General features: G+C 40.9%; 1 protein-coding gene across 1 annotated transcript; it reads right to left on the bottom strand.

The window, feature by feature from the left end:
- Nucleotides 1-164: 164 nt before the first annotated feature.
- Nucleotides 165-14,049, bottom strand: LOC311489233 (major facilitator superfamily domain-containing protein 12-like). The gene is made up of 11 exons (XM_084546208.1): nucleotides 13,059-14,049; nucleotides 12,141-12,260; nucleotides 9,940-10,150; nucleotides 9,724-9,853; nucleotides 6,207-6,452; nucleotides 5,988-6,080; nucleotides 5,755-5,847; nucleotides 3,522-3,692; nucleotides 3,325-3,419; nucleotides 2,873-3,003; nucleotides 165-2,781 (listed from the first exon to the last, which is right to left on the bottom strand). The coding sequence occupies exons 1-11, from the start codon at nucleotides 13,204-13,206 to the stop codon at nucleotides 2,738-2,740; spliced, it is 1,482 nt and encodes a 493-aa protein (XP_084402334.1). The 5' UTR covers nucleotides 13,207-14,049; the 3' UTR covers nucleotides 165-2,737.
- Nucleotides 14,050-15,227: the final 1,178 nt, after the last annotated feature.

Raw genomic sequence — 15,227 nt, 5'->3', positions numbered from 1 at the left:
TCTATGGATCCCTTTAACTTTGTTCTCTCCATCTTTTGTTTTAGAGATTCAAGGAAATCTATTGGCTACAAACACTATTGGCCTTAAATAGTAAATTCAAGCATCTAGCTTCTGGAAGATAAAGACATATTGAATTATACATTAATATTATTGATAGGTGTCAACACATGGATGAATGATTAATGTTAAAAACCTTCCATTCTGACTAGTCACCATGACTATAATACAGTAACTAACATGTTGAAGTTTGCTGGTCTGGACTGGTAGAAAGTGTCTCCTGCTATCTGACCTCTGGCATCATTCCTTATATTCTAAAACTGCCCATATATCTGCTAAACTGTTGCACAAGGTCATCACACACAACACGTGGCACCATGTGATGCATTAAAGCTTCCAACATTAATAGACAAAATAACTGGGGCAGAGTGCTCCTTGTTGTTGAAACCTACAGTGTGAGGTCAACTGATTCTAATGAACACACAAGACGCATTCCCAACGTTTCATCTCATGAAACTTTTTATTAAACACTGTCACACACGGAATCATTGAAGTAATTGGGACAGCATGGACGTAAAAAAAAACGACAGTGAAGTTATCATAATTGCGATGAAAAGATTCTCACAGAGGTTGCAGCAAATAGCTTTGGCTGAACATGACATAAGACTTCCCATGTCAAACATCAATACCTGCCCTGATATTTTACCAGTATGATTCCCTTCTGTTAGTATTTACACATCATATAAATACACACACAACAATGATCCCTTTGAAAATATCAAATAGAGTTCTACTTTTTAAGTGTCTTTGGATTATAAAAATATCTTCCACTACGTTTGATTCTAAAGAGGTAAAAGAACCTACAAAACAAAACAAAAAAATTATTCAACTAGAAAATGCGATAAATCGAGCCGTTGTTTCACGAGTAAGTAAACCCAGAATAGTGCTTTTTCAAAATAAATTCCACAATGAGGTAAAAACACGAGCAGCGCTAGGACTGTAGAGCTCCTCTGACTGAGGCCTCACTGGTCCCAGCTCCTGTCTACAGCACTGAAGTGCATCACGTCATGAACTCTGTCATGATCTGCTCTTTTTGGGTTCTGTCTGTGCGTTGCAGCAAATCCTTCACACTCGTCACCACTAGTTTGACTTCAGCCAGCCTTCACAAGTCCACTGACAGAATGTTAACGTAGTGGCTGGTGTGTAATTCTGCAGAAGAACAATGTAGTGCAGTGAAACATTGAAGATGTTCCTACTTAGCTGATGATACTGTGAGGACATCAGCTGTTAGGACTCTGGATCTCACTGGTTCCTTCTGTTGTCCTTTGTCCCTTATCAGATGACCTGCAGCAGGACAACAGTTCCCTTAGACTTCCAGGAGATCTGTAAATAGTTCACTCCCCTGCCTTGTACGGAGTAAAAGAGTGTACATGCCATAAAACAGAAGTTGAACTACATTACCTTGTTTTCTCATCTAAATCTGTGTAACAGCAGGATCATCATGCTTCCTAATTACTGGCCCATTCATCAGCTGCTTGACTACTAAATATCTAAATGACTAGTAACATCCAGCCTTACACCCCTGCTGACACACTCATACCAAGGCTATTTTGCTAAACTGTTCAGGTATCTTCATATCGAACTTAACTAGTTTCATTGACCCGCATGGTTCAGTTCAACCTGGGAGAAACATGACTGAAGCAGTCATGTTCACAAAATACATTTCACTGTGCACTGTACCACGTATAACTGTGCATGTGACAAATAAAACCTTATCTTATGTTACGTGCCTTTTAGCTGGTTCAGTGTTGCTATCGATGTGTATGCCTGCACTGAGTCATACACTTGTGGTAACTGGTGGAGGATGTGTGAAGCTGTGATACAGCTGTGATACAGCTGTATCACAGCTGTGATACAGAGAAGATAAGAGATAACGGAGCTACTGGATGTTTGTCATTTCTAAAGCTCTCCTTACTTTTTCTACTACTAATTAGTAATGTAAAGACTTTTTAGTTGTTAATGTGTACAGTAATGGGTAGATGATTAGTTACCCAATACACAGTGGTGGCCTGAGTCTCCTCTGTTTAGCAGCGTGTTAGTTTACCTGTGCTGCAGAAGTATATAAAAAAAAAAGTAGAATTTATTTGTAATTGTGGAAACTGTTTAGATATTATATATATATATATGTATATATATATGTAGTTATATATTTTGCCATAATATTTGAATCTCGGAAATGATCTTGCTGTATTATCTTTGTCTTTTTTTAAATGATAAAAGAAATTAAAACAAATGTATAAAGTGCATATATTTCAAACGCTGTGCTGATCAACTGATCAACAAAACAGTCCAGATGTCCAGAAGGACGTGTTCCTCTCTACATCCCTGATGCTATCCTGTGGCTGAATGAAAAGTCAGTTATGAAGTCAGATCATCAGTCTGACACCACTTCACTGCAGCAAGATGAATCTGTGCTAACACGACTTTTATAATTACCAAATGTTTTTAGGGACGAATGATGAGAAAACAAGGTCCAAGTTATAAATAGCAGTCAAGAGTGAAATTAAATTTAAACTGCCTCCTTCTCTGTTCCTTTGCAGCCAGTCAGGATATCCCGATTAATTCCAGGTACTTTTCCCAGGAAAACTCAAAACGAATCTTAAAAAGAACCAAAAGTGAAAGTTCTTCCTCTGCGGCTGAGACCAGGCTTTGTGCCTCTCTGTTGTACTGTGATTGTACGTTAGTTGACTCTGGCTGCGTCTTCTGGGATGACCGCCAGACCACCTGGAAAAACAAACAAAAACACGTATTTAAGCTACCGAGATGTTCACAAACACACATCCAGACAGTGTATTAGTGTGTGTGTAGGACTCACGTAGTCTGATCTTGATCGGCCAGATGAGGATGGAGCAGAGAGCCAGAGCTGCGACCATGGCCACACCTCCTGTCACTATGACCATGATGTGATGGTAGAACCACACACATTCTGGACAGCACAGCACCGTACTGACAGACACACACACACACACAGACAGACAGGACGGTTGGTGGTGTGTAGTGTACGTATTGTTACATATCCTTTTGTTTCTGTAATCCTCTATGTTCTGACATTGTTGAGCTCTTAGTGCTCTTCTTAAAGGGCTTGTCCACAGATTGTTGTAAGAGTGGGTATTAAACAGCACATCTGGTCACATTTAATATGTAAAACCCATCATGATGAGGTTCTATTTAAAAAAAATGACAAAGCTCCTCCAGAGCCACAGCACCCTTGATTGATGGTTGTATTGAGCTGTGTTGTGTTGCGTGGGTGGATGTGTGTGTACTAACTGGCAAGGATTCAGGGCCTGGATGACCATCACAGCCACTCCATTAGCCAGCTTGTCAGTGAAACTCATGGCTCCGTAGACAAACGCTCCACTTTGCTGCAGAGAGATAAAAAAAAAAAGAAAAAAAGATGAAGATGGAGCCTGAGGATGAAGGACAAAGACAACCCCATCTCTCTCTCTCTCACACACAGATCTCACCGTCTGGTCTGCGATGAGCTCTGCGGTCATAGCCAGCGATATAACCAGGATGGTGGCTGACCCGGCCCCCAGCAGCACGGCCGCCCCGTACACCTGCTGATCCATCTTCATGTCCAGCAGCACCCAGTACGAGAAGGCCATGATCAGCAGCAGGCCCATGAAGTAGGTGAGCTGGAGCGATCACAAGAGAAGACAGATAGTTACTGTAGAATGTGTGTATGCGTTCAGTTCATCCGTCTGAGATCATTTTGGGGCCACAGAGTAAATGAAACTAATAAAATATTAGAGGGCATTTAGCTCTACTTTTACTGTATACTCTTTGTGATTACCTTCCATTCGCTTTGCTGTATTTAAAGTGGCTGTCAACAATATTTAACATGTGTAGAACAATCGAATGCACGTCACGACAATGCTAGGTTAATAGGTGACTCTAAATGGGCCGTAGGTGTGCATGTGAGTGTGGGTTGCCCGGAAACAGCAGTGTGTGAAAACAGTGAGACAATGCTCATATGCTCAATTCAGTGAACCTACAGGGAGTTTAGAGCTGGATCTTTTTGAGCTTTGTTGACAGTGTCAGGCTATTATTCAGCCACCTAGACTATAAACACGCTGTTTAAGGTTCACTTCTCTTATAGTTTCATTTTCATGTTCTGCAGGCTGTTGGATACTGGCTGGTGAATGTAGTGGAGTATTTAGCTGACAGTGAGCCAGACATCTCCTTCAGGATTTGCTGAGACGACATACAGGTGTGTCTGGTCACATGTGACTGATGGTGACCTGGAAACTCCCTGTTGACAAAATGTTTCCTCCTTAGTGGTTACTCTGGTGGTTTCAAGCTCTGGGTTTCTGTGACGTGTCAGGACCATTTGGATTGTTATCAACGCTATATAAATAAAACTGAACTGAAACATGAGGGACCAATAACACAGATTTCTGATTAAATTTTTACTGAAACCTGCAACATCTTCTTGAATGAGGTAAATTCCTTTTTAATAGTCGGTTTCCATTGCACTTTGTCACATTTAAATTTCCACTCAGGGTTTGTTATGCACAAAATAAAGGTTCAAGTAGATTGAAACACACCTATTGTCATTGTATCTGTATCCACTAGGAGTGTCACATATGTTTATTGGGCTGCAACTAACTAAATGAAACAATTCCAGGTTAGAAATTCAGAAATGACTGGCACTTACACATGTTCTAGGACAGTCCTTTTGGGGAAAAAAGAAAGTTGAATGCAATTTACCACTGTTGCTGTGTTTTTGGTGAGGCATATGAGAGCCTGGCTGATGGGACATGCTGAGCTTGACACGACTGTGTAAAACGTAAAACCACTAACTAACTGTACGTGGTTGCAAACATGCAGCGTGAAATGTCATGCTCCATTTGCGGCCAGCAAGTTCTTTTGCAGTTTAACCATGGATACAGACAACAATAACTTTTTATAACTCATTTTCTTTCTGTCATCAGAGAGCCTGATATGAGTGGACATCAGCAGTATGTTTGACACCTGATGAATGCACACAGAAGAGTGAAAGCAATAAAGTGGCAACTTACAAAGAGCTAAGAATAACTGGGACTGTAAGTTACCCAGATGTCATCCAACATGCAGGTTTTGGGTTTTACATTTTCACTGAAAAATTCCCACCTTGAGACACAACTATCAGCAGCAGCCTAGAGCCTGGCAGTCTGTCTGTCTGTCTGTCTGTCTGTCTGTCTGTCTGTCTGTCTGTCTGTCTGTCTGTCTGTCTGTCTGTCTGTCACGCTGCGGCCCACCATTCCCCTCAGTAATCTGGAGCACTTCTGCTAGGGGTTTCCCTTTTTGAACGTGTTTTCATTTATTGCTTTCTATACTTGTGTGAGTGAATTTCTCTCTATGTTTGTGCTGTCTCTAATTTTTTGTGCTCTGCCCTGAAAGAATGACATGGATAAATATGTTTACACATAAAGGAGCTCTACCTGGGGCAGGGGGTGGTGCAAAGAAATTCCATCATATTTCTAACTTGTTGAACAAGTTAGAGCAGACTCACTTATTTTTCCACAGTGTTACTGCTCATGCTTCCTATACACATGTGATTGCACAAAATGTATAAGTTTGACCATGGTTGCAGAAATCCATGATTAATTCTCAAAGTAGCCTGACAAATTTCTGTTTTGTTTTAGAGGAGAAAAACCTTTTATGAAAATGTTTGATCTAGTTCGGAAGCAGCCTAATGTGAGAGGGTCCACTTACACTTTTTCCGATGAGTTTACTGACAGGCTTCATGATGAAGGAGGACAGGAAGCCGCTCACGTACATCACTAACGGGATTGTAGCAATAAATTTCTGTTGAAGGGAGAAGGAGAAGTAGAGCAAACAAGCAGTGAGCAAAACACTACAGCACAGGATACCATTACCAATGTAGTCAAGAAAAGAGGATTTTATGTAAAATATCAAATGCATAAATAAAATGGAATTTGTGTTACCTTGGGCAGCCCCAGAGTGTTGATGAGATACATTGAAATGTACGTCTGGGACAGGTTGACTATTAATCTGGTGGACATGTAGAGTAAGGCCACCTGCAGAGACAAAACATAGAGCTGTTGAAACAGGAAGTTCTGATGCTTTTCCTGTCCCTGTCTGAGTAGTATCAGCTGAGGTTTGTTCTGATTATAGCAGACTGAGATCTCGCCCGACCTTCCTACCTGATAGAAAGAAGGCTGCTGCAGCCAACATTTCCACTGCAGAAGTGATGAGGAGGTGTTCGAGCGAGGCAGCAGGGGCCTCCGCTCACCCTCCGCCTCCTCTTCCTCTTCCTCCCTCCTCGTCCTCCTCCTCCTCCACTCTTCTCCTTCATCCTCCTCTCCTGCTCCCAGCCTCCTCTCTGTGGTTCCCAGGTGGAAGAAGATAGAGAAGAGAGCTCCAATCCCCAGTACAATCAATGCCAGACTCTGTAATCAAACACAGCAGCATACAGGAACACGTTTTACTATATGCTAGTGGACACAATGTTTTTGTTTTCTTTCACTTCTCTAAACTATGTGAATACAGAATGAAGTTTTAACCACAGATATGGATCTTGGTTATTTCGTGGACTTCCCACATTCAGAGAATACTGTTATTCTCTAGTTATATGCAGTGTCCCACAGTGTCCTCAGCAGCATACCTGGTTAATTTGTGGATTTAAGGACTGTTTGACCAAAATCAATAAATCCATCTATATCCAACAATATTTACTACTTAAGGCGTAACTATCACAAAAAGATCTTGTTTTCATACACTTGAAATAGTTTAAAATAGGCTTGGCCTATGATGTTAAATGTTTGAAGTGTAACAAGGAAGTGTGTATAATTCTTTCTGCTTTGGACCGTGACGTGCTGTGACCTTTTTAGAAAGAGGTAATGAAAACATCTCGAAGAGTGCTACAAACTACCTCTGCCAGAATCACATTTAAGTAGTCTGGACTGCAGTAAACTGTTTTATTGTAGTGGCAGGCATTATTTTACTGAATGAACCAGGTTACATGAACCAGCCTGACTTGAACATGTGACAGAGACAGCTCCTTTTAGAGATTCCAAAGCACATGTTGTCAAATCTGGTGTAATCTGAAATTATTTCTAAACTATTTAAGAGTTAACTCTCCTAAACATGGTGAGGAGGGGGTGACAGGAATGGGAGACTTAAATGATAAGTTAGTCACTGTCCTGGAGAGAGTTCACATTTAATAATTGCAGCACTTAAAGAGTCAAATGTGAGGTATACAGCATGCCAGAGAGCCTGTTTGGTGAGAAAGTGAATTATGATCTATTTTGGAAATGTCCTGGAATTTCTAACCACTGGAAAATAATCAGGTGATAGACGGTAGGTCTTGTTCTTGGGTGACATGCCACCACTGATTTTTGTTTCTACAAATTTAACATGTACAAATGCTATTTGAAGCCTGCCCACAACATCAGATTATGATTTAATGTGACACATTAAATATTCGGATGGAAAAAATGACATTTGCTTGAGAGTCAAGACGAACATGCTGTATTCACTGCTACATTCCTACATTATTTGCTTTTGACTGGCTTTTATTTCTTATTTAGCTGTATGTCCTGTTTTGTTATTTGTATATAATTTATATATAAATTTGTTTCTCAGCGGCAATACATGGTGCTGTTCTAACAGGAGGGTGTAGACGCTTTATATCCACTTTATACTTCATTGTTACACAGAAATTCTACAAAGCTTTTTCTGCTGCTTGGATAACTGAAGGCCAGCTGGGTAATGAAGTGAAGCATCTCACATCTTACTGAAACACAACGACACTGGAGAGATTAGAATGAGTGACTGAATAAATAAATGTCAGTGAGTAAATCAAAGTAAACCTATAGCAGAGGGGGAAATCACACCCCACACTCAGTGATGCATCCATGGAAATGAAACCTTCCTTTTAGAATCATAGTTGCACAACTGTGTGGACAACCGCAGTAACTTGTGGTACAAAAAATGTGTAATTTCATTCATTCATTCATTCATTTATCTTCTGTAACCGCTTGTCCTGTGAAGGGTCACGGGGTCTGCTGTCATCAGGCGAGAGGCAGGGTACACCCTGGACAGGTCTCCAGTCTATTGCAGGGCTAACAAAGTGTGTAATTTATCACTATCAATATAAACAACTCATACAAAAGAAATGTGTGTTCTGTGATTTTGGAGAAATGTAAATGGACCTGTATTTATGTTGCACTTTTCTACCTATTGGTACTCAAAGCACAGCTACAATGACACATCTACCCATTGGTTCACAGACGCACACACACGTTCACACACCAGTGCCAAGACACTGGGAGAAACTTGGGGTTCAGTGTCTTGCTCAAGGACACTTCGTGTACTTGTGGTCCATGCACCAGGGCTCAACCCGCTAACCCTATAGTTTGTGTACAACTCGCTCTTCCTACTGAGCCGCAGCCGCCTCAAATGGCAACGGCTGACAGGAGCATTCTTTGTGCTCTGTGATAAGACTCAGTCTGAACAGGCACAAATGCAGGCATTATCTCATGAATAGACAAACCATGGTTGGAGGTGGAAGTGGGCACAGCCTCATCACTGTGCTGGCACCTCACTGATAACACTCAATATAAAGTGTGTACAAGAATGCCATTGTTTGGGCGTTTTTACCAAGAAGTCTGTCCAGGAGTTGCTGTAAAGATGACCATATGCTGAAAACATATTCTGAATTTGCCAATAAATCAAATGTTAAATTCTGGATTATAGTTACATTTTCAACTAAATCTAGTGTTTTAACAGATGTTAGACATTTATACGTGGTGTCATCTGTTGCCCTGTAGGAATCTTTCATTTTGGAAAACAAAGCCCGATTCATGTTACTTTCGCAGAAGTTTAGACAAACGCTTCATCACAGAATAACTTCAACATTCACACAGAGTACCTTTATCTGTCAGAGTGGCATTAAACCAAACATGTCTGCTTTCAGTTCCACTCTTCCAATATTGTACTGGCGTCAGCTCTTGTGAGTGTAACACATACACTGATCAGCCACAACATTAAAACCCCCGACAGGTGAAGTAAATAACATTGACCATCTTGTGACAATCCAATGTTCTGCTGGGAAACTTTTGGACCTGGCATTCATTCATGTGGATGTTACTTAGACATGTAGCACCCACCTAGACCAGACCAGGCACCCCCACCCCATAGCAATGACACTCCTTGATGGCAGCAGCCATCCCCAGCAGGATGCAGCCTGACACAGACACACACACAAAAACACTTTAGGAACAACTAAAAAAACATGAAGAACAGCACAAGGTGTTGACCTGGCCTCCAAATTCACTAGATCCCAAAGTGATCAAGTATCTGTGGGATGATCCACAGAGGCCCCTCTCCTCAACCCATAGGACCCAAAGGCCCCCACTAACAACATTCTGTTGCCAGACGCCACAGGACACCCTCAGAAGGACCATGTCCATTCTCTGATAAGTCACAACTGTTTTGGAGGCACAAGGGAGACTTACACAATATTAGGGGAATGGTCATAATGTTATGCTTGGCCAGTATACATCTACTACCAGATTCACCTACACACAAAATGATATTAAAAGGCCGAACAGTCATCTTAACCTGATATGATAAGTGGTTCTGTTCCAAGCTGTCACTCTCAGTAACTCCACTCACTGCTCCTGATCATTCTTAAGTGTCATGTGTCAGCGTTCTCACCCTGAAAACAGGAATATCTCTTGGTCCAAGTGCCTCACTGAGTGGATCGTCGTCATCTCCAGCCTGGAGGTGGAACAGCAGGTAAGCCAACGCATACACTGTGATGTTGGCTATCACTGTGCACGCATACCTGCTCACATACACGGAGTAGAAAGTGCATGTTCAGGACCAGTACGTTACGTTGCTGTGTGAACTGTATGTCCGTATAAAACATACCTGTATGCAGTGAGCTCTACCTTAGCATGCTCACAGGTGACCAGCTCTGGAATGAGAGACAGGTGGGAGATCTGCGTGGCGGCCCAGCCGAACTGAAATATAATGACGAAGGGGGCGAAGTAGATCAAACTGACCCACTGAGGGGTAAAGGTGTCGCAGCCCAGACACTGGTTAAAGATGAAGGCGAAGGACAGCAACACGCTCAGTGTACCTGCACAGACACACACAAGTACAGCAGAGGACACAGTGAGTGTATGAATTTTGGTATCCTGCTTGTAAAAACCCACTCATCATTCCTATTTCCTGTTTACTCAAATTAAGTTGTATCAGATGACAGCAATCATATTCACACACAAAAAAGTGAGAAAACTTCCATCAAATGCAGTATGATGGCAGAACATTTTATCCCCTGCACATCCAAATATCTGACATTCGATTACACAACTTATGAGTAATCAACTCAAAACAAAATTCCAAACATGTGTCACTCTCTATCTATTGGCAGTAAAGTTCCCCAGTGCAGAAAAAAAATCTGCAGTTTCTCATTAAAATTTACAGCCTGAAATGTGGAGTACTAAAAGAACACTTTATTGCAGGCAAAACAATCACAGTATAGCACCAACCAGTGTGACTACTGTTACATCGGCTTACTTTTATTATTCATGCGGATGTATATAATAACTGGTGGTAGCGTTTTGATTTTAATTTACAATACATCAAAGGTCACGCAGCCACATGTGGAGGCCTCACAAGACAACTAGATTACTTGGGATGAGAAAATGTAATTTTGTGTTTTACATTCCAGACTTTATGGACTCACATGTGGAAACATGTTGTGTTGTAAAACATAATCTGACCTGAACTAGATCAATAAAATACATGCTAAGTGTTGAGTATGAGAGCATAGTTCAAGCAGAAGTTTCATAAAAATGCACATGAAAACCCCTTATGAGATCCTGTACATAACAGCTGACTGATGAGAACAAAAAGAACAGCGTCCAGCTTTGGTTTTTGCACTGTAAAATGTTCTGCTCAGTATGTAGCAAATCTAAGGAATTCAGAAGAAAATTCATTTATGTTTAACAAAATTATTAGCCAATATATTGGTATCATTTTCACCCCTTCCAAATATAGTACATATCCAAGAATGTCAGTGTACTGGAGGCATTTGCCCATGAGGAATGGGCTAAGATTGCCACGGAACGATACCAGAAGCTGGTGTCTGGCTACGCAACATGTTTATAGCAGGTCATAACAGTAAAAGGGTGATCTACTAAGTACAAAAGATGGCTGTCATGAAGGGGTTCAATAATTTTGAGACTGCAGTAGTCAATAAAAAATTCGGGGGGATTTTGTGGGATTTTGACCACCTGCCTCCTCAGGAATCTGATGTAGCCGTTGACAGCTTCCTCTTTCTGCCATGTCCAGGTAGTGTAGCCACTGTCCCTTTAACTTTAAACTTGCAAATTATGCTTCCAATTGTAGCTTTTGCTAACCTTTCATTTCCTTTTCCTTGTTTGTGAAGGCAAGGATCTCTTCTCTGACATTCTTTTTGACACTTGGCCTTGTTTCTGACTTGCAACCAAATGTCACTGTCAACAGTCCAGGTATTTGAGGTGTTCTAAAGCACACCTGATGCAACTAATGAATCAGGTGTGTTTGAGACCACGTCTGATTTGCAAAAGTGTGCTCTTATGATGAATTCTATTCAGGGGGTTTAATAATTTTGAGACTGCAGTAGTCATTAAAAGTGGCATTTTGTGTTGAATCTGGAAAAACCATGTGACCACCACTTAATATTAGCTGTGTTGAGCTATTTAAACCGTTCTTGTTTGAACTGTTTATTGCAAGCTGCTAGCTTGTACAGTTTGCCAGTAAACCTAATTTGCAGTGGGGGTTGAATAATTTTGATTGTAAATGTAAGTGCCTTGAGCACCTAAGCCACAACTTGCTTCCCAGGCACTACACAAGTAGCACCACTGCTGTGTGAACAAATGCATGGGTCAAATGCAGAAAAAAATGTCCCCATGTGGGATCTATATAGTATATACTATTTAAGTGAAAGATTACAGCAGTGCATTCTAAATTCTTGAAATTTACATTTTGGTGCTGAAGGACAATTCAATCATCTACAAATCACATGAGGCAGTAAAGCTGGGCTTCAGAGTAAGGCTATCTAACATGCTATCTCTGTGACTTACCAACTAAATGCCACGTCTTCCTCTTGCCATAGTTTCCACAGCCTGGGGTTCGGTCCGACTCATAGCCAATGAGAGGCGTACAGATAGCATCAGCTACCTGCCCAACCAGCAACAACAAACCTGGACCACAGAGAGGCATTCACAGTTCAGTAATATATTATATTTCAGTGCGTTTCAGAGACACATGACAAAGGCACAGAATCACTGTAACTGTGGTGTAAACTGAATGAAATGACAATATCATAATCAGCATCTCACTGAGGTGTAAAACAGCACAGAACTGGGCAGACATACTGTATATGAAGCTTGAATTTATATTCCACACAACTTCCTCTAAAACTTAAGAGGAACTTGAGAATCATATATATACACACACACACACACATATATATATATATCACTTTAGATCTGATTAGTTAAAAGCAACTTGACAAAGACAAGTGAAGTGAGTTCAGAGAAAAGCTGCTCAGAGGACTCAAAATTCAGTCTTCATTCTACAGAGTTGCACAGTAAAATCAAAAATGATTTTAAAAAATTATGTAAACAGCAAGGTGCCAACTGGACAGCAACAATTATGCGTAACATCAATAAAAACAGCCAAAAAAAAAAAAAAAAAAAAAACATAATTCACACACCATGGTGGAACTATGCAGCTTTGGTTGCAAAAGGACATCCAGACAAAAAGATATTTTATTTTTAAGATGACTCCAAATTCTGGTGAACTTGAATTTAGTGTTGGATTCCATAAAAGAGAAATTTTGGGGACAAACTTAAAAGTAACGGATGTGGATCTTTCAGCAGGATGACGATCCAAAATATAACAAAAATATTTTGTTCAGGACAAACTCACAGTCTTCAAGTGGTGTGGATGATTGGATAGATAGATAGATAGATAGATAGATAGATAGAATGACTTACCTGCATTAGTGTTTTGGAATCCCAGCACAGAGTGGTAGAACACCAGCAGGTATGTGAACCACATAGAGGCGCACAGATCATTTAGAAAGTGTCCCACCGCATAGCTGAGCCTCCGGAGAGCTGGCAGAGACCTCTCTGTGTCCGACATTACGTATCCAGGAAGACGACAACACAGTCCAAAAGATAAGCTCAGCTCACGCCTTCATGAGCGAGGTCGACCGGAGGCTCAAATACCTTCACTAGAAACTCAGATACCTTCGTTCAAGTTAGACGAACATTTTGGACTTTTGAGTGAGTGGCAACAGACCAGCTTTCGGTTCCCCTTTTCACGCGTCCCTTGCTTTACATAGCCTCATGCTCGTTCGTTTAGTGAGTTAAGTGCTGCACTTGCGGGGGGTAGAACTAAAACACAGTCCCTTTCATCTCGGTGCCAGTTTCCTCTTGAAATCAGGTGACAGCGAAGGGGAAAAGCCAGGAGGAGCATATGAGGCGCAATAAAAACCGAAACAGAGGCACATTCGTAGACGAAAATGTGATTTCTCTCTTAATCACATTTAAAACGCCAAACTAGCTATTAAAGCTATAAAGTATAAGCTTAGGAACGGCGATACGAACACGAGAGAGCCTAAACCAAATGTGAGGTAAGTGACCTCACATTTCGACAGGAACCGGTCGAGTGCCTCTTCTTTGTTTCTTTCACACAACAGCAGCAGCGTACATTGTTAAATCCACCGCGCTACAGAAAATATTAAGCAGCTCCGTCATGAAATTTTAGCTAACTGGCTAAAGCACATCTGGCGACGAAAATTCCAAACAGATGTAAACAACGAGGCACCGGTAACGATGACTTAACGCAGTAAAAACGGAATGGACCAATCGGAAAGCAGCCTTGTTCCTTTCAGCCAATAAGCGGAAGGATCGCGGGCTGAATTTCCTCACGTGACGGTAAAATGACAGCAAAGAGTACAGTATGAGAGATGTCTCACACTAACATCCGCCGTAAAGACGTTACTTAACACAAAATTCAATTTGTTAAATAACTGTCAATAATACGAAAGAGAACGAGAGCCACTGTAATATATATATATATATATATATATATATATATAATAATAATAATTCAGAATTTTGACTTTAAAATCAGAATTAAATTTCTGTACAAGAAAGGGTAAGATTAGAAAAGCAGGGACTATAAAAAGTAATCACATCTGGTATTACTACAATAGTCTGTTTATATACTGTGCAACACACACACAATTAGGCCCAGAAATATTTGGACAGTGACACAATCTTCATGATTTGGGCTCTGCATGCCACCACAGTGGATCTGAAATGAAACAACTGAGATGTGATGGTAGTGCCGACTTTTAATTTTAACTCAAGAGGTTGAATAAAAATATCCTATGAAACATTTAGGAATTTCAAATTTTGTATACAAAATCTCTTCATTGCAGGGGCTCAGAACTAACTGGACAAATTAATATTACCATAAATAAAATGTTCATTTTTAATACTTTGTTGAGAATCCTTTGCAGACAATTACTACCTGAAATCTGGAACCCATGGACATCACCAAACACTGGGTTTTGGGTCATTGTCATCTGTACAGTGAATTACTGTCCAATCCACTTTGCTGCATTTCCATTTGGCTGAATCTGAGCAGAAAATATATAGTCAGATTTCATTCGGCTGCTTCTGTCAACTGCTTCTATCAACAACAAACATTAGTGACCCTGTGCCATTGGAAGCCCTGCATGCCCATGCCGCCACACCATGTCTCCACCATGTTTGACATAAGATGTGGTGTGCTTTGGATCATGAGCCGTTTCACGCCTTCTGCATACTTCCCTCTTCCCATCATTGTGGTACAAGTTGATCTTAGTTTCATCTGTTCAAAACTGCTGTTCCAGAACTGGGCTGGCCTCTTTTGATGTCTTTTGGCAGTCTAATCTGGCCTTTCCATTTTTGCACCTCGTGTGGAACCCTCTGTATTTGCTCTCATAAAGTCTTCTATTTATTGTAGACTTAGATACTGATACACCTGCTTCCCGGTGAGTGTTCTTCACTTGGGTGGATGTTGAGAAGGGGTTTTCTTCACCGTGGAAAGGATCCTGTGATCATGCACCACTGTTGTCTTCCGTGGACGTCCAGGTCTTTTTGAGTTCCAGA

This window comes from Chelon labrosus (assembly GCF_963514085.1).
Source record: "Chelon labrosus genome assembly, chromosome: 6".
Lineage (NCBI taxonomy): Eukaryota > Metazoa > Chordata > Actinopteri > Mugiliformes > Mugilidae > Chelon > Chelon labrosus.
Note: the sequence above shows the minus strand (reverse complement) of the source record. Positions and strands in the feature narration are given on the sequence as shown.